Source organism: Ascaphus truei, chromosome 2 (assembly GCF_040206685.1).
Source record: "Ascaphus truei isolate aAscTru1 chromosome 2, aAscTru1.hap1, whole genome shotgun sequence".
NCBI lineage: Eukaryota > Metazoa > Chordata > Amphibia > Anura > Ascaphidae > Ascaphus > Ascaphus truei.
Window position 1 is genome coordinate 378966804 of NC_134484.1, and position 25350 is coordinate 378992153.

Sequence of the window (25350 nt, forward strand, 5' to 3'; positions counted from 1 at the left end):
CTGAAGATGGCAAGAATTAACTCCTCCAGTGTCCCATGCACATTACAGCCAGAAGAAGCCTGTAAGGATGACGTCTCTGTGCATGGTGTGGTTGGAACCCTCTTGTATGACAAATGCATGCACAGAAATAGGGCTGGAAGGGCAAACCCATTCTCGGAGGAGAACAAGTATGGTGACCATTGGCTTTATTGCACTTTACACTGAAAGCTAAGACGTTGATGGTGTTGGTGTAGACTAGAGTATAGGCTAGCTCCAAATAGCAGGACACTTTGAACCGGACGTGGTTCTAATTGCAAAAAGCAAGGCTACGAATCCCAAGTATGAACATTGGGATACAAATCAGGGCTTGCACAGTTTTGATTAACATACAGCTCACTCCTCCATACCTTTTTAACTTGGGAGGTCTTTTCACTTTGCTGCTAAGAACAGAATCTACTATGGTTCTTTCCCCTCATATAGAGGTACAGGGAGGGTTCACAATGTAGTGTAGGACCTGCATTCATTTTGGTTATACCTTGACGTGGTATGCAGGCTTATGATGCTTTGGCCAAAGGGTTTAACTAAATAACCAAGTAAATATTATTATTATTATTATTATTATTATTGAAGTATTTAAACTTTATACTTCTTACTTTATATGTTTTGTTAATTGGATGTAGCATTGGGCACCCCTGCCTTTTGTTGCTTACACAGTTTTTTTTATAGAAATGTAATGGTTGACATGCACCGACATAGGATCTGGTGACATTTGTAGACTAAGGGATATACACGTGTACTGTAAAATGAAATGAAAGGTGTTTTCAGCAGTATTTACTATTAAAACCTACCTGCTACCCTTAAACTTAACTGTGGCCTATCTGGACCTCTGTATCCATATCAGACATCTGTCCATCAAAGACTTTGTTCTACCTAAACAAAATGCAGCGGATTGAAACCAAACACACAGTCCCTAAAAAGGTCTGCCATATTGATTTGTGTAATGATGCCTTGGATCGACATTAATGGCATACAGGGTTTTCCCCAGAGGGGAGGGTTCTTTTTGTTTGACATGCATAAAGAAATTGGAGAGTGCAGAATTTTTTAATATTCTTTCGCAGCTCTAATTGAGACAGTGGGAGAGAGGTGTGCAGTAATATCAGAGGGCTAGAGCATGGGGATAATCAACAGCTGTGTGCATACTTATTACTCTATATTGCAGCATCCATTTTTACATTGGGATAGAAAAGTGAGGGGAGAACCAAATAAAAATAATTTTCTTTTAAAAAACAAACAAAAAAAACCCCTTACTTTATCCTCTTAATTGTGCAGATTTATATACCCTGAACTCCTGACTCTTAAACATGCCCCAGTCCCCGCCCCACTTTCCAGTTAGCAGTTTTTATCATGATCCTGTGTATCACAGACCCAGTATGGGCTTTCTACCTCCAGCAGAAAAGGAGGTACATGAGAATTGTGCCAGGTAGTGTTAGGACCTGCAGATTGGTTGTGCCGTGAAGTGGCTGCAAGCTTATAACCTTTTGGCCAAAGGGTTTAACTAAATGACCCTTTTTCATGAGCAGATAAGCACTGAGGTATTGCACTATATGTTGTCATTTTGTATAATGCCCTGGCCTTTCTGTTTTAGTTAATAAAAAAAAAAAAAAGTAGATTTAATTCACAGGGACGAATCGACATTGGCACTGTCCTATTTTTGTGTGATTTTTGAGCAGGTGCATAATATTATATGAACCACCAAAGTGGTGGCCAATGGGATTGCTTGAACACCTGACACGCCCCCAGCCTCTCCTCTGCCATACAGTTGTTGGCTTGCACTGATGACTTGCATGACACTGTTCCTCTGTGCGAAGTAGGGGAGGTCTAGCACTAATCATTTCCTTAAGACGTTCAAAGAGAATAGTAGTAAAACGGACAGCTGCTTTGTAGTAAGTTGATAGGTGCTTTCAGAGAAGTCTGCTTCATAGTGTATCAATTCTCTCTGTGTAAGGCAGACGGCACCACGTCCCTGCAGTGTGATCTGGTCTAGCCAGCCCAACATGTCCTCTTTTATACCAGGAGACCTCACTTGGAGCACAAATTAACTCATAGTACGTCTTGAGTGCTTTCCATCACTACTTTAAAAATATAAATAAATATTTACCAGTCCTTGTCATGATGTGCCTGAGCACCCCATCTCCCAGGATAGCCTCTTCTGACTTATTTACACCTTTGCTGCCTTGGTTTTAAAGAAACGGAGCCGTGAATTAGATACTAGGGTGACAATCCAGCAGTGTGCACTACAGATGGTAGCTGGCTTGCCAGGGTCGGTGACCGCAGCCACGGAGGGCGGGGAAAGGGGCGGTGTCCTGGAGAGGGGTAACCCAGTCTTCTCTCTCTGCTGGAGGTACTGATTGCATTATTTTGTGCACCCTCATACCCCATCTCCTGATTATCAGTGCATTAAATGGGCTATATACAACACAGAAGATGGGGTTTTTTCCCCCCATAAAATACTTTACGTAAATTTGATACTTTTTTTTTTTTTTGGCTGCTTGAGGTTCCTCATTGCAATGTGATGTTGCAGGCGTCTACCAAGATTTAAATAGTAGTTTTACTAAAGGTACTGCACCGACACACTTTATTCGAGCAAATACCCGGTATGTACCTGGCAGATACCTGGAATGCGCCGCTCCTAACCTCTGACAAGCCCCGTTGCATTTGCCTTCCCAGCCTGGGTTCATGCCTGGCTGATGGGCGGCTGATCTGTTAAATGATAATGATTAGGATTTAATAGGCTGCAATGCTTCGCGTGTCTACCAGATGGCATAAATTCATGAATTGTAATGCAGTTTATATATATATACTGTGCAGTATTGCAGCCAGCGGGAATAAAATGCTTCAATCCCTGCTTGGAAAATAACTCAATGCACTCGGGCAGAAAACAGTCACAAACCTCAATACACCCGGGTATACCCGAATTCGTGGGACTAGCCAAGCTCGAATAAAGTGTGTCGCCAGTGTATGTTACACGGCTGTTGCTGTTGTGAAAGCTGTGTGTCCTGAATGTGGGTTTTTTCTCCTTTAAACAGGACTGCACTTAAAAATACATTGAACATAAAGTTAGTTGAAAGTTTTGTGGTGTGATTGCCTGCTCTCTCTCTCTTCCGAAGCAATTTAGCATATACCCATGTAGTCTTTAGTCAATTTAATAGCGCCAACTGTGCATTCTGCCCGTCACAAAATTAGGACATTAGAATATATTAAGTTTTATTACAATAAGGGAATCCTATAGAAGAGAACAGGTTACAGAGCATCCCCTCTCGAAGAGCTTACAATCTTAAAATTTTATTCATAAATAAAATGGCTGCCTGTTCTGGTAAGTGGCCCCTTGTGGCAAGGACACTGTATTTTAGGATGGTGAACCAGTGCCAGCTCCTTGTAATGTTGGGCAATATTCTTTACTCCTTGTGATTTACACACCAAAAACTGCCGTTTCTACTCGGAGCAGGGATGCATTTCAGCTGTATACTTCCATACAAGGTCTAGCTAGCTAGAGTGTACTACTTCATGTACTTGGACTAGACCGTATGCTGAGCAAACACAGGATACACATTTGGCACTATAAGTATATTCAACTCATTAGTGATTTACATATTGTAAGCAGCCATGCGGTTTGAATGGCTTTTTCTTTATTAACTAAACTTGTGTAATTCTCCCCCCCCAGGTAATATAAAATGTGTGTATGAGTATATATACAGTAAAAGCTTTGTTATCCGATATGTGCATTGAGAGGTGCCGGAGAAGCAAAAATTCTGGTTAACGAAGAGTTTATACGATCCCATACAGTACCAGTTGTAAAACACACAAAATCCACAGGGAGCATGGGGAGGAAACAAAAATAAATTTAAGTGCAGCAAAAATGACAATGTGAAAAAAGCCTTCAATTGACTTGGCTCTAATGAATTGACTACTTACAAGATGTAAGAGTCAAAAAGGCAGGGTTGACTCAAACGGTCAGAGGTAAGAGGATGATGCAGTTGTCATCAAAGTGGATCAGGTCCCCAGGATCACGTACCCCAATATAGAGAGAAAAACTGGCAGAGCGCAGATCACTCAAGATAAAAATAGCTTTATAACAATAAAATATTATACTCACATTCTAACAATAAAAAACGGGCATATCACACTGCATTAGTGTAGGAAGATTTTAGCCAGCTGGCTCACCGTCCCACAACGTTCCCCCACTCCTCCGCCTCAGCCTCCGGTCAGCTGTTTAGACTGCTCCGACTGGCGTGTGACGTCACTTCCGGTTTCGCCGCTCGGTGAGGGCTGGATCCTCCTGCAACTCCTCTGCTGTATGCTCCTCTCTGAATAAGACTCCCACTCTACGCGTTTCGAAAGCGACTGCTTTCTTCCTCAGGAGTGTCGCTTTCGAAACGCGTAGAGTGGGAGTCTTATTCAGAGAGGAGCATACAGCAGAGGAGTTGCAGGAGGATCCAGCCCTCACCGAGCGGCGAAACCGGAAGTGACGTCACACGCCAGTCGGAGCAGTCTAAACAGCTGACCGGAGGCTGAGGCGGAGGAGTGGGGGAACGTTGTGGGACGGTGAGCCAGCTGGCTAAAATCTTCCTACACTAATGCAGTGTGATATGCCCGTTTTTTATTGTTAGAATGTGAGTATAATATTTTATTGTTATAAAGCTATTTTTATCTTGAGTGATCTGCGCTCTGCCAGTTTTTCTCTCTATATTGGGGTACGTGATCCTGGGGACCTGATCCACTTTGATGACAACTGCATCATCCTCTTACCTCTGACCGTTTGAGTCAACCCTGCCTTTTTGACTCTTACATCTTGTAAGTAGTCAATTCATTAGAGCCAAGTCAATTGAAGGCTTTTTTCACATTGTCATTTTTGCTGCACTTAAATTTATTTTTGTTTCCTCCCCATGCTCCCCGTGGATTTTGTGTGTTTTGCTGTTACTGTGGGGGAAGAGTGAAGACTACCCCTTCCAGTGGGTTCCAGAGCAGGGGGTGAAACTGTATTTACTTAAATTTTTATCACATTTTTCACTTATTTAAGTTTTTGATTAGTCACTTATTATTAGTGTCCACTTTTTATTTGTTTGCGCCTGTGTTCACTTTACCACTATACTAGTTGTAAAACTTTTCACAGAATTACAATACATTATAAGTTATAAAATAGTATACAGGTATTCGCTAATCAAGTAGTTATCCTATTTTAATACTGTCGCGAACATCCGTCTGCACTCAGAAAATACTCGGCGACCTCGGGGTGCCATGTAGCTTCACCATGGACTCCGGTTACTCCATTAAAGATTTGTGTAGGGATATATCAGAAATTACCAATGCTAAAGCTTGCCGGTTGGTAAAATGCCGGATAACATGGCTTGTCTGTCTGTCCATCTCCTTTAATTCTTTCTCTTCTCAAAAATTAGGGGACTTGAAAAGCTAAACGGCTACCAGCTTGAAAACTATTCTCTGAAAGTGACCTATATTCCTGATGAAATGGCGACACAGCAAGCACCTTCTCAGCCGCAGCAGCAGCAGCCGCAGCAGCAGCAGCACCCTCAAGGGAGGCGCGGGTTTGGGCAGAGGGGCCCCCCCAGGCAGGGGTCCCCTGGTGCTGCTGCACGATCGAAACCGCAGTCGGAGGTCCCGCTGCGGATGCTGGTTCCCACACAGTTTGTAGGGGCGATTATTGGAAAGGAGGGAGCTACCATCAGGAACATCACTAAACAGACCCAGTCAAAGTAAGGATCCGTTCTGCATATGACAGACTCCTTCACTGTTGGGTGGGTCTCTCTTTATTTGCTGTATTCGGGCTCTAACTGTGCAAACGATTGTCCATGTGGGACACAGCCCCACATGGAACTGCAATGATTGTGCATGGAGCTCTTGCCAGACATTACTGCATTTGCATTATGACTTTTTCGTACGACATTATAATCTGCAATGCTTCTTGCAGCAGCGGCTCTCATCCTGGAAATTGGTTTAGATTAAAGCAGCCGGGGCGGATTGTCCTTTTTTTTTTTTTTTTCAGGGTTCACATAACGGGGGGTACAGGCTGTAGCAGGCACACAAGTGTATATTGAGACTGTTCTATAGTACAGGTTGGCGCTGGTAAGATTGTGTGCGTATTCGTTACATGTAAACCAGAATGATGCGAGGTGCACGGGAGACATTTCTGCAAACAGCGGGAACCCCACCCAGCACACTCGACTGTGTGTTTTTTTTTTTTTTTAAAGTACTGATATAGTAAAAAGCGAACCATATTTTATTATGGCGTTTATTGTATTTTCTTTCTAGAATTGATATTCATCGTAAAGAAAATGCGGGTGCTGCTGAGAAACCGATTACTATTCACTCAACTCCCGAAGGCTGTTCAACAGCTTGCAAAATAATTATGGAGATCATGCAGAAGGAAGCTCAAGATACCAAATTGTAAGTAAAAATAGCATTGTGGTCCCCTTTCGGTTGTTCTCCATGGTTGGTTGCGCAAGTGCTGTGTGCCAGGACTTGTTTGAAGTGTTTCCCACATTTTTGAACAAGCTTGTCTCATTTTGTGTCTGTTACCAATGTGTCCTTAATAATTATAGGATTGGATGGAAAACTTTTAGAATACATTGCTTTAAAAGATAGCAGACACACTTGGAGCATTCGGTCAGTGACCTGTTGACCATTTTTAATGATGAGTATGGTTTTGATTAGTTGATTTCCAATGGCAAAGCTCAATTTTCAGTGGTCTAAAAGTATGCAGAATTGATGGCCTCAAACCCCTTTTTATTGGACTGGCACCTTCTAACTCTTTAGTGCAGATTTAACAATGTTGCTGTTGCATGGGATTTTAAATAAAAAATTACACTCTTTTTGGTCCAGATTCTAAATTAGTACACCTGCGGCATAGTTTATAGTACAGGTTTGCGTGCGACGGAGCGCATGGCGTCGCCTGTGCCTGTCGCCCGAGCGGTCCCTGCACTCTGATGGGGAGGCGTGGCTGTGACATCATGAGGCTGGTTCGCCCTCATTGGTTGAACCACTCGCGTGACGCGGACGTCTTGTGCAAAAACAATTGCTTGTCGGCTCAAAATTCTGGAACACGGTCGCACTTCCTCGGTCACGCGTGCCATAGCTGGACCGATGGAGGCACTGCATTTTGTTTGCGCTGCACTCCTACTATAATCGCGGCCTAAGGCTTAGCACTGGTAGGACCGTAATGTTTACATGTCCATATCATGAACATTGATATCAGCAGTCTAACCACTCTGATTTAGAGATCAGAACATAATATGGTAGGTGGACCACAAATATTTATTTACGTATTAAAGTTATCAATAGATGATATCAATCTGGAATCATTGTGGGCTTAAAAAAAAAAAAGAACATTTGGCAATCAATGGAATCCGAGACAAACCTGAAATGTATTTTACAGTTAATAGTTCAAATAAAGTGAACTATGAAGTTACTGTTAAGAATGGAAAAAAGGAATTTTAGCTGATTTTTTTTTTACATTGGTAATCATTTGCTATTCATTAACATATGTTGAAATCTGTCAATGCATAAAACAAATAAGAATCCATAAACGTGAAATATGGCAGGAAATGAAACCATATGGAAGCAGCGTATGTTGTCTTAGTAAATTCTCATTTAATGAATGAAAGTCTTTTGCTCTTATTGTGGCAGTATTCAAACGGCACTTTCAAAAGAAAATGTCAACTATGTACTTGCATATGCAGGGTATCTGTGTACATGACACTTGCGTGTAGAGCAGAATTTCTTCTATGACTAGTATTTGGATATTGTTACAGAGAACTAGACATCTGTTCAGAGAGCATTTGTTAGTTGGCCATGGACCAAAATAAATATTTTTAGGCAGCACTGGGTTTTCAGTGCCGAACGACGCGGCCACCAAAAAGTCAAAATACAAAATCAAATGTATTCATATTGTATTTAACAGAGTGGTTTCACCATTGTTTGGGGCACAGCACATGGTGACAATGCTGAACCCTGGGAATTCTCTATATTATTTGGCTGGTTTGTAATGAAAAATAAACAAATAGATATTTCTAAGCTTTTTGGAAACAAGACATTTTGCCTTGAGAGTAATAATATATCTTCATTGTTGATGGAACCTTTTTTGATGTAGTTCAACGGTGTTAAAAAAATGTTTATTATGGTTATAATTATTAGCATCAATCCCCAATGTATTCTGCAGTGCAAGGGGTGTGAGATAAAATAATAGTATGACCACATTTGCTCATACTAGTGTGAGAGATTCTGGTCACCCTGGTGCATTTGAGAGAAACCCGATTGTGACCTGATTGAACTTCTTTTTCCAGTACTGAAGAAATCCCGTTAAAGATATTAGCACATAACAATTTTGTGGGTCGTCTCATCGGCAAAGAAGGAAGAAATCTGAAGAAAATCGAACAGGATACGGATACGAAGATCACAATATCTCCGTAAGTCTATTTTATTATTTTCTGTGCGCCCTTTACATTGATGCAATGTCTCCTGAGCTTTAATCATAGCTATCTGTGTTTTTATTTTTGGTTTCTGAAGATTGCAGGACTTGACATTGTATAATCCCGAACGGACCATTACTGTAAAAGGCAGTATTGAAGCCTGTGCCAAGGCTGAGGAAGAAATCATGAAAAAAATTAGGGAGTCCTACGAAAATGATATTGCTGCTATGAATGTAAGTGATTGTTCTTCATGTTCTGGGTGGGTGGGAGGTGGAAATGTATTTCTATAACATTGTACAGAGTTTAGCATGAGGCAGGAACGGAAATGATCAAATCTGAATGGAATGATGCTTCAAAAGCGAAGGACTTGGTAGAATGTTAATCTTTCTTGATCGGAGAAATTGTCTTTTTAACCCCTTTGTTGCAAGCAGCTTAAAAAAATATGTTGACTATTTCAGTTAAACACTTGCATACACGCACACACGCGTGTGTATACGCACACACGTGTGCGCACGCACTGACCCACAGAAAAACTACATTAAAAAAAGAGAACAAGTATAAGTAATTGAAGAAAATACTTGTAGGTATTTTTTTTTTAATATATATATATATTGATTAATCTAATCGAAAAGCATTGAGCAACAGTCACTACAAGAATGCAAGTAAAATTGAAAAACATTCTGAAACTGAAAACCTCACCACCGTGTATTTTATCATTTCTATTTATTTGATTTGTTTATTAAAACCACTTATAAACATGCATAATCTAAATATTCAGCTTCAGTATCTGCATAAACCTCTGGAATTGAACAGAACAATAACATTGTTAAAACAATCTGAAAAGTGGAAGCTTTTTAAGGAATATCTAAATTAATACTTAGAGGCTACTAAATTATATTTTTTATCCTCTTTAAAGCCTGGGATTAAAAGGTTAGGAATTCCTAGTCTTAACCTTGGATATATTACAGCCAAGGGGCACAAGTAGTTGTCACATGATCAAAGGTATGCTCAAGGAGGTAACCGTACCTAAACATTCCTGCTTTAAAATTTGGCATGAATAAAATGCATTAAAGTCCCGTTTCCTGTGAATGGGAAGAAGCTTTAATGAATATCAGCCCTACCGTGCCGTCCTTGGCGTGGGATGTACCCGGAACAATGCTATGACTCATGAGCGCACTCGCTACCAGCGACACCGGACTGTGCTGTGGTCTAAATCCAGAGGCTGTTCTGTGCTGCATCTCATTGAACAATCCCCAGTAGCATTGGAAGTTATTTATTTCTCTTCAACCTTGGCAGCACTGTAACTCATTTAACAGAGCGCGGACCAGTTATGGTGAGTGAATCACGACTCCCTCAAGAGGACGATTGCTGCCCTACAGCCAGTTCATTGCTTTGGGCGACCGGTTTAAGTTGCTGCTCTATGTGAATGATGAAAAAAATAATCATTAGCTGCTCACACTGTGTGGTAAACCTGCTCAGTTCCAAGCAAACATGGGATGCACTGAATATAACCGTGTGCCACATGCAATTGAACTTGTAAGGAAAGTCAAGTGTCTGTATTGGAGCTGAATTCCTTGTTTAACAAATGAAATTAGAGAACTGCAGAGTCTCTTAAAGCAGCAGTGTCCATGCTGATTTGCCATTTTGCTATTTATTTTACTCAAAGATTCCTTTCCAAGCCTGTATTTTTTTTTAAATCTGCTTCGTTCAGGAAGAGCGTTTTTAAATGTTAAGTGTCTGGGATGTTAAAATGAAGTTCTCTCCAGCGCCTATGGATGTCTAAAGGGCACCTGGTAACCTCAAACTTGAGCTTAAGTAAATCATATTTAAAAAAATTAATTTAAATGTTGAGCGGGACATGCTCAGGGAGAAAGATCCGAATGTAGGAGTTAAACTCTCACACTGTAGAGTTCTAGGGAGCATTGTTGCTTTAAGAAGGGCTTGTTAATTTTCTACGAACTAGACTGTTTAAAAAAATTTACTGCAACTTTACGATCACCGCAACCAGCTGTCATATGAACCCAACGGGCCCCTTACAAAACAAGCTTGTGCAGCACATGACTTCATATTTCTTGCCTTCGTTTTAAATTCTCTTTGAAATGTGAAGGAAGACCTAATTCCTTCACCCACGCTTCAGAACCGAGAGGAACCTTTCCTCTGCCAGGTACACTGAAGCCTTGTGACTGGATACTACACCATCTGCACCGTTTGCAGCAGACTTCACAGGAAGCTTTCACGCCCTGCAACTGTTATCTTCGATCTTTGATGAACTATCAGGCCTGGAAGACGAACGAAATGAAACGTAACGCATGCCAGGTTTCAAATCCTTTGTCTCAATTTATTACTCATAGGGTAATGACTTTTATACAGAAAAAAGAAGATATTGGTTAGAGGCGTAACATAGGCGTAACATAGGCGTATTGGTTAGAGGCGTGATCTAGGGGCAGGACATAGTGGCGTGACTTTTGGGACGTGTCTTTTACAATACAAGCAATTGTCTGAATACATAGCTTATTCATTGTCTGTTATCAAAAGAGACCTTGAGTCTTTAGCAACTATATAACACTATTTTGCTTCTTGCAGAGAACCATTCTATTATATTCTAACTAAAACATCAGGAAATTGACAACACAAAAGTATCTTAGCAATATCCTTAGCAGGAAGAAAATAAATATAATTTAGCAGAAACTGAGTGCGTTAGGAATTATATTTCAGCAAAAGGCTGACTACAGAATCTTAACTAGTTATGACCAGACAAAATGGAAGCTTAACATGAGTGCAGATTCTGGCCTGACATATTGGTCCTAACAAAATGTAACCCCCTGTGTCTGCTATCAGCACAGGACATGGCCCCTTTAAGAATTACATTCCACAGGACCATGTGACTGTGCTTAGTCAGTGGAATGAGAGTTGGTGACAGTGGGAGAGGGGCTGGGGAGTTCTGCTGAGAGCTAATGGAGTGAGGTTGTGTGCAGATCCCTCCTGTACAAAGGGATCTGCATGAGCCCCACATAGAGAGAGGGAGAAGAGAAACCCTGCAGAGAACAGTTTGTTATAAGCGGCAGTAAACAGCCGTCCGCAGACAGGCTCTTTGAGCAAAATATCAGGGGATCATCAGCCTCAAAGCTAAGGAAACAATGAGTAACTACAGAGGATCTTCATCTCCAAGACAAGTAAAAGGGGTACTGAAGCCTTTGTGAAACACAGGCCTGCTACGGTACCACACTAACCACTATGAGCCCCCCAACGTTACGTGCTAGCACATATACCAGGGTTCTCTAGGACACAGGGTTGTCAGAGGTAATCTAAGACTCTTCAATACCTCGGATTGCGCAGCGCTCGGGTTGTACTGTAAGTGTAACAATGGTACTGTGTGATCCTCAAACCAGCGAGGCTCGCTGTGATGGTGAGAGTTGTTTATACTTTTTTCTATTGTTCTTAAAATTGTTGTAACTGCCCTAGTGTCGTGCCCAGTGTCTGACATATGAACACGTGCTCAGCTGGTAAATACACGCAGCACGAACTCAGGCCCCCACATCGGCAAGAAACAGATTAGTCTGAGGTAGTTAACGGAGGGGTTACAGAAAGGTTTCCAAATGGTGACACAAAATGGTGTAGATGTGGTTACTCAGAGTTTAATGTTTTATTCTGTTACAGCTCCAAGCTCATTTAATTCCTGGTCTGAATCTGAACGCATTGGGCCTCTTCCCACCATCATCTTCAGGAATGCCACCTCCTTCAGTGGGAGTTTCTTCACCTACAAGTTCTTCTTCTTATCCACCGTTTGGGGTAAGCCTTGTGCATGTAGGTGCTACTGTTACTAGAATTACCGCACATCTCATCAGTCACCACAAAAATATACCCAATTGTTATCCTTGACCTTCAATTGTTATCCTTGACCTGCAGGACATTATGGGAGACTTAATAAATATTAATTTAAATTCTGCATATTGTGCAGGCAATATTGTAAAGTTTGATACAGTCTACTATGTTCCTTAAACGACGTTACCGAGAATTATGTATGGGTAATACACCAATAAGTTGTTTTAAAAAGATAGACTAGTCCAGGCCATAGCTCTTAAACATGGGGTCCTATCCCATGACCCAACCAAAATTGTGGAGGAATTTAGAAAATTCTATCTGGAACTTTATAACAGGACTGACAGGGCCACACATCCACCTCCTAAAACTAGTCTCCCTCAAATCCTACAGTCATGTCACCTCACAACTGTAACGCCTGAACAACTATCAAAACTTATCCGTAAAATTCCTGCGATGAAATATGTTGGCAATTAGGGGCCTCAAAAACCTTAAATCTCCTGGTCCCGATGGTTTTGTCTGGGTTGTATTACAAAATAAATTCCAAAACTATCGCCCCCAACTGAGTGTTTTAATCAATACATTTATGTAAGTAGAGTCTATTCCTGACACAATGGCCTCAGCTAATATTGTGGTGATTCTTAAGAAATGGAAGGACCCTACAAGCTGTTTGAGCTATCGCCCTATCTCGCTCATTAATACTGACCTGAAATTATTTGCCAAGATATTAGCCAACTGACTGAATGAGTACATGGCGTATCTGGTGCACCACGATCAGGTGGGTTTTATCCCTACTAGACAAGCTGTAGATACTGTACGCCGCATTGTAGATGTGACGCACTCAGAGAGCGCAGGGGATACGCCACTCCTATGCCTCTCTAGACGCCGAAAAGGCCTTTGATAGCCTCAACTGGGACTTCCTATTCTCTGTACTTAAGAATATGAGTTTCAGAGGTCTATACCAGCACCCCTCAGCTAGAGTCAGATGCGCTGGCCTCATCTCTAATAAAATTCAAATAACCAATGGCACTAGGCAGGGGGTGCCCCCTGTCTCCCCTGCTGTTTGCACTCCATCCCCTGGCGTCCTCCATTAGATTGAACCCCAATAATAGGTCGGGCTTCAAAATTACACCAAATCTGTGGCACTTGCGGTCAACTTGCCCAATGATCTAGTCAATCGCTTAAAACTTAATTTCAATTTTTCATGGCAAACTCATTATATCCCCTATCTTGGAATCAATATCACTAAATCATATGAAACTCTATACAAATTCAACTACACCAAACTAATTAAAAACCTGAAGAAAGATCTAGAAGCATGGGGTAAAAATAATATTTCATGGATAGACAATATTGCATCTATTAAAATGAATCTCCTTCCATGTATAATGTACTTTTTCCGCACTCCCCTATTAAGATTCTGGTTAGAGATCTTGAGGACCTCCAATCCAACATCACAAAATTTGTATGGAATAGGAAGCGCCCAAGGGTCAAGAGAGGTACTATATAGACCCACGATAAAACGGGGGCTAGGCTTTCCTAACCTGTTAAGATACTATCAGGCCTCCCAGATGAGTCAGATTCTGCTCTGGAACTCGGAGCCACAAACGAGAGGCTGGGTGGATATATAGAGAATGTTGTGTCCAAACCAGCAGATATTAAAACTCTCTTATGGCTGACCAAATCTTGCAGGCCGCCGAACTCTATCTCTCACCCAGTGATCAGACATTCACTGTCACTCTGGGACAGTCTGAAATTTAAATTCAAACTTACAAAAGTCTGCTCCCCCATGATCCCGCTTTTTGGTAACCCAGATTTTGACCCAGGCAGACCGATAGGGGCATCCCAAGTTTGGAGGGAAGCAAATATTACCAGAGTGGGCGATCTGTTCACAGATACTGGGATTATGCCATTTCCAGAACTACAAAAAAAAGAAACCGCCACTCTCGGAAATATTCAGATATCTACAGGTTAAACATTTTGTCACTCAGTCCTGCGAGACAGGTGATCCATCTACACGCACCTATTTTGAATCTTTATTTACGAATAGATCTCAAGAGAGGGACATGATTTCTGCCTTGTATTATTCCCTAATTAGCTCGGGTTCAGATAAATATTTCTAATGCTAAAATGGGAGTAGCAGCTGGGTGAGGTCCTGGATGATGAAACTGGGCTGATGTCTGGGAAGCTGCAGTAAAAAGTTCGATCTGCACTGTGGTCAAAAAGAACTCCTATAAATTATTATTTTGCTGGTATTTGACTCCAATTAGTCACCATGCAATATTCAACTCCCACTCGCTGGCCTGTTTTAGAGGTTGTGGACAAAATGGCTCAATGTCACATATATGGTGGAATTGCCCGAAACTCGCCCTCCTTTGGGGACGGGTTTATCTACTTATTAATAGGCAGACCAGTTCAAGATGTGTCAAGAGCCTCAGCCAAACTAATTTCCCACATCATATCAGCCACGAGATGCTGTATTGCGGTGTCCTTGAAAGAGCAGGTAGCCCCCTCTCTGGCCATGGTAAAACGTAGAATATGGCATATCTCTACGATGGAAAAACAATTACGACTTTCCTGAGGAGAGCGCTGCGACATGTTCTCCCAGACCATGGACCCATGGTTTGCTAAAGAAGGGGGCCAGAGAGATATCAGAGAAATGACTTGTGTGTAGACAGGAGACGAAGATCCTCCTGGACTAGTCTGGCACAGAGCTTGAGTAATAATGATCCCTTTTGAATACTTGGTATGACTTGTAGCATACAAGAAAAATAATCTTGGACCTTTTATAAATGATGTTTATCCCCCCCTCCCCCTCATTTCCCCTTGTTTTGTTGTCCATTATGTTGTGTCCATTATTATTTGGTCGTAGAGTTATTATAGGACGTTAAGGAGGACCCTAACAATTTGGATATTCGTTATATATGAATCTATGGGTCTGGACTGTTTGAATCATGGTTTTTGCTATATGACATCCTTACCGCTCCAATTTTATCTTCTGTATCCCAATTGAAAATTGCCAATAAGAAAAAAATAAGTTGAAAAAAAAAACCATACACTTGTAAAGTTACGTTAACCACAATTGTTTACTTGCATTTCTCACAATGTATGATGGGGACTTCATGTTGTAAATCAATGAATTAAGAACTTTTTGTTTTTTTTATTACTTTTTTCCTTTCAGCAACAACCAGAGTCAGAGACTGTTCATCTCTTTATCCCGGCTTTAGCTGTGGGAGCAATTATCGGCAAGCAAGGACAACACATCAAACAACTTTCCCGATTTGCGGGAGCCTCTATTAAGGTACAATTATCTTGATTCTCTTTCTCCTACATTTAAACAAGCTCAACAAGTCTATGCAAGCAACGTACCAATAATCCTGCATGTTTTTCATGACACTTTCATAAATCTATGTTCCATTGCAGACCCTATAATTAAAACCTTGGCCAAAGCTACTCAATGATGGGTCAACATTCTATATTTTCCACATGTAAATGTGGGAATGACTCATTCTGCAGTCATGGATATTTGTATTAGTCTGCCGAGCTCTTGCAGCCACTTCAACACTTTGGGAAAACTAGGTTCTTTTGCAGACAATGATACTGTTAATTGGATGAACATGAACATACGTCTGTTTCATGCTTGCTAATGGCTCCCCTTTGTGGGCCGTGAGCATGCTCGTCCAGTAACTCCAGGATATCCTTCTCTTGTGCTGTTTTCTCCCCCTGCTCTGGGATTGCCTGTGTTGTGTTTAGCATTCTAAGTTGCCATACTTGTTGATAACCAATAAAATATCAGGTTTTCTGTGGCTGGTGGTTTCTGACTTCTCACTGTTGGTGTTGCTTTTCAGATTGCTCCTGCAGAGGGACCAGATGCCAAGTTGAGAATGGTGATCATCACCGGACCGCCAGAAGCCCAGTTTAAGGTATAATGCATAATAATATTGCCGTGTAGCTTTGCTACTCTAAAAAATAAAAATAAAAAATACAAGACATTAATGTAAAGAAGAATAATTCAAATGGAAACAAGTGCAAAATAAGTTAACACCTGTGTCCCCCCACCCTGTGGGAGATTTCACTGCTACCTGTACTCTCGCTGTGCTGTACCTGTGAGGCTTACAGGATTGCTGAGTGTCCGCCGATGTTAGTGGGGAAGACAGGACAGGCTTTCAAGATATTCTCGGCTCTTTCTTGGTGCAGCGCCTCCATTTCCAGCAGAGTTGGGAGCAGTTCCTGCAGGAAAACTCTCTTTCACTCCCCCTGATAAACTGCAGTCACGGGCAGGAGTATAAAAACAGCAACTGGTCTTTATTCTTCATAGTACATCCGTACACAGCATACAATAGATACGCTCTTCTTAGGGTCCCTGGACTCAACCCCCAGGGCTTGAGGCCACAAAGGTCTATCCTTTGCTCCCCTACCACCTGGTGGAGTAAGGGGTAGTATCCCACTCCATTGCGGGAGGGGAAGGAAGGTGGCCAGAGCCCTGGGTCCACACTTCCAACAACCTCTACATTTGGACCTGCAGTCCCTTTTGTACGCGGGGGTGGGGAAAGGGGGGTGTCCCTGGTTTGAGCCCCTGATAGGGCAGCACATTAGCCTTCGCCCCCCCCCCGGTCACTCAAGGAAGTTGTTAACTGCTGAAGCAGCAAGGGAATAAATTTAACCCTAACACTGTCTGCACTGGTACCAGGGCTTATGTGTTGGGTAGGGCAGATTAGTAGCCAAGAGGACACATGGCTACACCTACGAAAGAAACACAGATTCTGCAGACCTTTCAATGCAAGTGGTGTATTTGATATAAAACGTAACATGGTGGAAATACGGAACAACCTTTAGAGTGCACTGTGCAACAAATACTATGGTAATGTGGAAGGATGCATGGTATCGCCACAAGGTGGCCCCATACTTGAGTATTAGGTCTAAAGCAAAGGCATTAAAGCAGTAGTTCAAGCTGCTGTTTATCCATACAATCTGCACACTGACAAGTGATTAGCTAAGTTGGTGATAGATCCGTTCTCCTGTAATCGATCGCTGAAGATTCAGCTCGGGGGTTCTTTATATCAGGGGTGTGCAAACTGGGGTCGTGAGATTTTTTTTTTGAGGAGGGGGGGGGGGAAATGCGGTTACAGAAGCCCCCCCACTCTCTTCCCCAAGGCATTTAAATTAAATGCCAGACTAGGTAAGGGAGGGGGGTGCAAGGCAAAGAGTTTGCGCACCCCTGCTTTATATCACTGTTAGGGCTGCAGAAAATGACCCAAGATTCAAAGTTCTGTGGAAGATCATGTGACCAGGCAGGCACTAGATACAATTGGTGCACTGCTAGAGAGAGAGCAGGGCTCGAGCCAGAGCCTGTCTCAGAAGAGGAAGGGGATGTGACTTTGTAAATGGTTGCAATAGAAACAAAAATGCTTGTTACATAAGAATACAGTTAAAAAATGCTACAAGTATTTTCTCATAGTACATAACTGATTTATTTAAAAAAAAATACATGTAGAATATTGCTTGAACTGCAGCTTTAAAGCAGAAAAACATAAAATCATTTTTTATCTGTTTTGTAGCATTACATAATAGTTTTTTTTAATTCAGCTCTTCCATTTTTAATGAGTTTTAAAGTGGCAATACTACTTTCCAACTCCCCCTCCCCCCTTATTTTTATATATAAAGTGTTAGTGTAACTCAGTAATATATGGATACATTGTAGCTACTAAGGTAACATTATTTATTGTTACAGTTTATAGCTCAAACTGCAGGGAACATTTGCATCTAACCTCCCAAGCAGTGCAAGATCTTTGCAACACGTTCCTGTTTGTGATTATTTGCTGCCAATATTCTCAGCCGTTTGAGCTGCAAACCTGTAACAATAGATAGTTACATTTGTAATATAATTTGTTGCTGCTGAGTTACTGTGTGACTGACCATGGCTGCTTTAGTCAATCGGGATTTATAACAGGCGCCCCAAACGATTTCCAGCTTAATGTAAGAATGTAGGATTATATTTTGTCACATGCTTTAAATATAAAAATATTTAAAAAGTGGGGGTTCGGGGGGTGGGGGGGAAGATGTAGTATTGCTGCTTTAAAGGAACATAAAGAAGTTATAAATAATTGTGTACAAAACCAACATTAGGAAAACAAGGTTGCATGAGTTTTGATTTAAGTGCATTTTGGAGTTTATTGCTGTATTAAACCAGTAAAAGAGAATAAATAGTATAGTGTATTAGACTTGGAAAGCATTTCATGGCAGGAGACTCCTCTACCTACACTTCAATAAAAAAATTAATATATTTATTATTATTATTATTATTATTTTAATCGTAGTCTTTCTGAGCGGTTTCTTTAGAAGTTTGCCATGTTTGGGCTTCATTGCTGTGGTGCAGTCTTCCTAAAAGAGAAAATAATTACAAGTGTGTCTTCTCGTGGAACATTGACTCACTTCCTATTGGGAGGCTTCCTTTTTTTTACTTGTACAGCGTGGGTATATCTATTTGTGACATCTCTGAATGGCAACCGGCTTTCAGTCTAGACAGTCACATGACCTAAAAATCCCACTATCTGGGACAGATTAAAAGTACTTCATGACATCACAAACTTTGGACAAATACCAGCTGAAGAGGAATCTTATGCACTATGTAACTGAAGCCCTGCTGCTCTTATCATGCAACATCCTGGCGCAAGAACGGGAAAAGCATGTTTTTTATAGAGATTTTTAGATGGGTTTTTTTGTACTTTAATATTTTTATATGCAGCATGACTTTTACAGAGCAATAACCTGTAGGCACCTCTGACTGACGTGTTTTAAGTGTACATTCTGCCAAGTAATATATGTTACTCTTTTTTTTCTTGACTTGGTGCATGTGTATGTACGTTTGTACCACAACCACCTGCCCACCACACACAACCGCCCGCCCACCACACACAACCGCCCGCCCACCACACACAACCACCCGCCCACCACACACAACCACCCGCCCACCACACACAACCACCCGCCCACCACACACAACCACCCGCCCACCACACTCAACCACCCGCCCACCACACACAACCACCCGCCCACCACACTCAACCACCCGCCCACCACACTCAACCACCCGCCCACCACACACAACCACCCGCCCACCACACTCAACCACCCGCCCACCACACACAAACACCCGCCCACCACACACAACCACCCGCCCACCACACACAACCACCCGCCCACCACACACAACCACCCGCCCACCACACACACAACCACCCGCCCACCACACACAACCACCCGCCCACCACACACAACCACCCGCCCACCACACACAACCGCCCCCCACACACACACAACCGCCCCCACCCACCCACCGCACACACAACCGCCCACCACACACACACCCGCCCACCACACACACCCGCCCCCATCCGCCCACCACACACACCCGCCCACCACACCACCCACCCCCACCCGCCCACCACACACACACCCGCCCCCACCCGCCCACCACACACACACCCGCCCACCACACACACACAACCACCCACCCACCACACACACACAACCACCTGCCCACCACACACACACAACCACCCGCCCAACCCACACACAACCACGCGCCCACCACACACACACAACCACCCGCCCACCACACACACACACACACAACCACCCGCCCACCACACACACACAACCACCCGCCCACCACACACACAACCACCCGCCCACCACACACACACAACCACTCGCCCACCACACACATAACCGCCCCCACCCGCCCACCACACACATAACCGCCCCCACCCGCCCACCACACACAACCGCCCACCACACACACAACTGACACCACTCACCCACCACACACACAACCGCCCCCACCCGCCCACCACACACACAACCACCCGCCCACCACACACAACCACCCGCCCACCACACACACAACCACCCGTCCACCACACACAACCCACACACACAACCACCCACCCACCACACACAACCACCCACCCACCACACACACAACCACCCACCCACCACACACACAACCACCCGCCCACCGCACACACACAACCACCCGCCCACCACACACACACAACCACCCGCCCACCACACACACACACAACCACCCGCCCACCACACACACACAACCACCCGCCCACCACACACACACAACCACCCGCCCACCACACACACACAACCACCCGCCCACCACACACACACAACCACCCGCCCACTACACACACACAACCCACCCGCCCACCACACACACACAACCCACCCGCCCACCACACACACACAACCACCCTCCCACCACACACACACACAACCACCCGCCCACCACACACACACAACCACTTGCCCACCACACACATAACTGCCCCCACCCGCCCACCACACACATAACTGCCCCCACCCGCCCACCACACACATAACCGCCCCCACCCGCCCACCACACACATAACCGCCCCCACCCGCCCACCACACACACAACCGCCCACCACACACACAACCGACCCCACCTGCCCACCACACGCTCCCACTCATACACACACGCTCATACACACACTCCTGCCTATGCACACACCCACCAACACTCACACCCACCAACACATCCCACCACATCCACCAACACTGCCCACCACATCCACCCGCCCACCCACCACATCCACCCGTCCACCACAAGCACATACACCCGTCCACCACAAGCACATCCACCCGCCCACCACATCCACCCGCCCAACCACCCGCCCAACCACCCGCCCACCACACACACAACCACCCGCCCACCACACACACAACCACCCACCCACCACACACAACCACCCGCCCACCACACACAACCACCCGACCACCACACACACAACCGCCCCCACCCGCGCACCACACACACAACCGCCCCCACCCGCCCACCACACACACAACCGCGCCCACCACACCCACACCGGCCCCCCCACACCCACACCGGCCCCCCACACACACTCACACACACCGGCCCCCCACACACACTCACACACACCGGCCCCCCACACACACTCACACACACCGGCCCCCCACACACACACACACACCGGCCCACCACACACACACACTCTCACACACCGGCCCACCACACACACACACACACACACACACACACACACACACACACACACACACACACATACACACACACACACATACACACACACACATATACACACACACACACACATACACACACACACACACACACACACACACACACACATACACACACACACACACATATATATACACATACACACATATATATTTAAATATACATATGTATATATATATATATGTAGCATAAATACCAGTCCAAGGACCTTGCACGGCCCTGAGGAAGGTCTCCTTGTGGGACCGAAAGGTTGGCTTTCGTGTAACTGTTGTTTTCAATACAATTGCCTTTGGATTACTCCCTGCTGTATGCTGTCTCTTTTACTGGTCCTTGGACGGGTATTTATGCTGTGTGTTTCTCTATGGGACTAGCATCTGCTCTTTGCTCTACATCAGTGTGCTGACTGTCTTCGTGGTACTAAATATACATGGGCGTCCGCAGGAGGGGGCAAGGGGGGGCGCTTGCCACCCCTTGGATCCAGGGCCGCCATCAGCGGGGGACAGAGGGCACTGGCGTGACAGGATTTAGCGCGCTCACGATGTGCAAGGAAGCGCGCGCGTCTCTGCAAAAAAAAAAACAACCTCCCTTGTCTCCTGATTGGCTGGCGCGTGTTGGCACGCTGCCAGGATTTTTTATTTTTTTGCCCTCGCAAGCGCTATCTGAGCTTGCATAGCGAGGCCCGCCCTTTCCTGCATGGAGCAAGTCAGGTGACTACTGCTCCATGCCACTCTCGCTTCCCCCTTGTCCTCCTGCTCTGATTTCCCCCCCCCCCCCCCTGCTCCGATCCCCCCCGTTCCAAAATCTTCCCCCTGCTCTGGTCCCCCCCGTTCTGATTTCCCCCCCCCCTGCTCCGGTCCCCCCTTCCCGTTCGATTCCCCCCCTGCTCCGGCCCCCCCGTTCCGTTTCCCCCCCCCTGCTCCGATTCCCCCTTGTTGCGAGTGTCTGAGTGTGTGTCTGAGTGTGTGTCTGAGTGTGTGTCTGAGTGTGTGTCTGAGTGTGTGTCTGAGTGTGTGTCTGAGTGTGTGTCTGAGTGTGTGTCTGAGTGTGTGTCTGAGTGTGTGTCTGAGTGTGTGTCTGAGTGTGTGTCTGAGTGTGTGTCTGAGATCAGGGGGGGAGGGAATGAATGTGAGGAGGGCGGATTCAGGGAGTGTGTTTGAGTCACAGAGGGATAATTGATGTAGGGGGGAGAGTGAGGAGACAGGGGGTGTAATAGAGGAAGTGAGGAAGAGAGGGGTGAGGAGAGAGTGAATGAAGAAGAGAGGGGGTAAGAAAGAGATGGGGCTACACCTTGGGACTATCTGCATTAGAGTGGCACCAGACAAGGTGTGTGTGTGTGTGTGTGTGTGTGTGTGTGTGTGTGTGTGTGTGTGTGTGTGTGTGTGTGTGTGTGTGTGTGTGTGTGTGTGTGTGTGTGTGTGTCTGAGGGGGGGAGAGTCTGAGAGGGAGGGTGTGTGTGTGTTTGTGTCTGTCTGTCTGTGAATGAATACAGACACCAACCCACAGTCAGTCACCCACCCAAGTGTCAGTCAGTCACCCAAGTGTCAGTCACCCACCCCGTCACCCACACACCCCCCACACCCACTCTCTCTCTCTGTCTAGTTAAAATTATGCCCCCCCCTGAAAACATTTCTGCGGACGCCCATGTAAATATATATGTATATATTGTGTGTATATAATATTATTGTGTTATGGTACATATTGGTAATGACTATATATTTATAATCTTATAGCTTTAGTTTGTGGTTTTTCCTATTAGTTGTGCTGCTGCCAATGTTGCTTTAGAATGAATGGTCTTTTTTTTTTATTTTTTTGCACCTCACGTATGGAGTCCTGACGTGGTTTGATTTTCTCATGCAGGCTCAAGGAAGAATCTATGGTAAACTTAAAGAAGAAAACTTCTTTGGACCCAAGGAGGAGGTGAAGCTTGAGGCTCACATTAAAGTGCCATCTTATGCTGCTGGACGAGTTATTGGAAAAGGAGGCAAAACGGTAACTGAGCAATGTTTTTTAGTACAAAGGTGGCTGTATTGGCAATAAAACCAGTCAGACTTTTTTATTGCACTGACTGTAGAATATCTTTTACAGTGGTGAAGTACCTATTTTCTAAACACTGATGAAGACAAATTGAAAAAAATGCAGATATGGGAGCATCCCAACCAGTGGTGTAGCTGTAGCCCAGAGGCTCGCGCTCTTGGGGGGCCCTTTCTCCCCCCTCCCCCTGTCGGCAGCCCATCGCTCTCTTCAGACAAGTGGGAGAGATTGTATGCCGTGGTGGCCCCGGCATTAAACAGAAGCCAGCAGAGGATTCATCAGCTGTTACACAGCATAGCAGGACAGCAGGTAAGGAGCGCTCTAGCACCAAACATCGGAAGTGAGAAAGACTTCTGGGTCAGACCACCAGAGCGAGCTCCTCCCCTACTGTCCTGCTCTGCTGTGTAACAGCTGCTGATTCCTCTGCCGGCTTTTGTTTAAAATCGGATCACCCACAGGTAGGCATGGGGGGAGGAGGAGGAGGGAGAGGTGATGATAATGATGGGGGAAGAGAGGTGATGATGATGTGGAAAGAGAGAGGTAATGATAGTGATGGTGATGATGATGGGGGAAGAGAGAGAGGTGGTAGTGGTGATGGGGGGAAGAGAGGTGTGATGGGGGGAAGAGAGGTGTGATGGGGGGGAGAGAGGTGTGATGGGGGGGAGAGAGAGGTGATGGAGGGGGGGAGAGAGGTGATGGAGGGGGGGAGAGAGGTGATGGAGGGGGGGAGAGAGGTGATGGAGGGGGGGAGAGAGGTGATGGGGGGGGAGAGGTGATGGGGGGAGAGGTGATGGGGTGTGGGGAAGAGAGATGGGGAAGTGATTATGTGGGGGGGGGAGAGGTGATTATGGTGGGGGGGAGGGGAAGGGAGGATGAGGAGAGATGATTATGATAGGGAGGGGGAGATAATGCAGAGTAGGGATGATGAGAACAAGGATCAGGGAGAGGATGTGGGGGGGGGGGGAGAAAAAAATTGCAGTCAGTATTAATATTAATGGCGCCCTGAATTATTGTTTTTTTGCCCGGTGGCCCTAGCATGTCTAGCTATGCCACTGATCCTAACTCGTTTGTTGCCAGTGCCGTGCAAAGCCTTTTATTGCAAAGCACTGCGTTGACGGCCCCCCTGGCATTGAAATCATTGGGTTAGAAAAACACGCCACGTTTAGTTTGCTTTAAAAAAACTTTTTATACAAATAAGATTTTATTCACGACTCATCTGTATTGTTTCCATAACAGGAAGCAGCATCCATTTTTTTTAATGGCAGAGATAAATACAAATAAAATCTGTTGTCTCCACACTGCAAAATGTGAGAGAAAATGGGGATTACAGTAGGAAACAATAGTATATATGCAGTGTGGGTGTTATTCCCAAAAATGTTATTTGCTTTTTGAAATGGAAATACAAACAAAAAGACTTCATACACTACAACGAGAAATCGCAGCTAGAAATCTTTCCACAAAAGCAGCTGTCTAAAGCGGTCACAGAATACACATCATAAAAACACCTGCAACACATGGCTGGGATGACAGAAATATAGTAAAAGGCAATTGATGATTTATTGCATAATTTTTATTGCATTTTAAAAAAAGTTTAAAAAAAAAAAAAAATAAGCTCTTTAGCATGCATTTTTTTTTAAATAGGAATAAAATAATGGAAATTATGCTTTGTATTGCAGTATGTTACAGCGTTGTGTTTTTTTTTCCCCTTCTGTTTGTAAAGGTAAATGAGCTTCAGAATCTCACAAGTGCAGAAGTTGTGGTACCCCGTGATCAAACCCCCGATGAAAATGACCAAGTGGTTGTTAAAATAACCGGCCACTTTTATGCAAGCCAGGTACGTGAGGCTTAAAACTTAAAAGATCGTCTATGCTGTGATAATTGTATTCATATTTGTTTCCTCAAATGCTGAAGGGGAATCTTTCTCTTTGTGGTGTCTTA

General features: G+C 44.4%; 1 protein-coding gene across 1 annotated transcript in view; it reads left to right on the top strand.

The window, feature by feature from the left end:
* The window catches only part of IGF2BP3 (insulin like growth factor 2 mRNA binding protein 3), a 117904-nt gene that overhangs the window by 90859 nt on the left and 1695 nt on the right, over positions 1–25350 (top strand). The window contains exons 6-14 of the mRNA XM_075587128.1: positions 5433–5747; positions 6304–6438; positions 8334–8456; positions 8557–8692; positions 12117–12248; positions 15460–15579; positions 16127–16201; positions 23239–23370; positions 25133–25246. Coding sequence (XP_075443243.1) covers positions 5433–5747; positions 6304–6438; positions 8334–8456; positions 8557–8692; positions 12117–12248; positions 15460–15579; positions 16127–16201; positions 23239–23370; positions 25133–25246 — 1282 coding nt within the window. The remainder of the gene's footprint in view (positions 1–5432; positions 5748–6303; positions 6439–8333; positions 8457–8556; positions 8693–12116; positions 12249–15459; positions 15580–16126; positions 16202–23238; positions 23371–25132; positions 25247–25350) is intronic.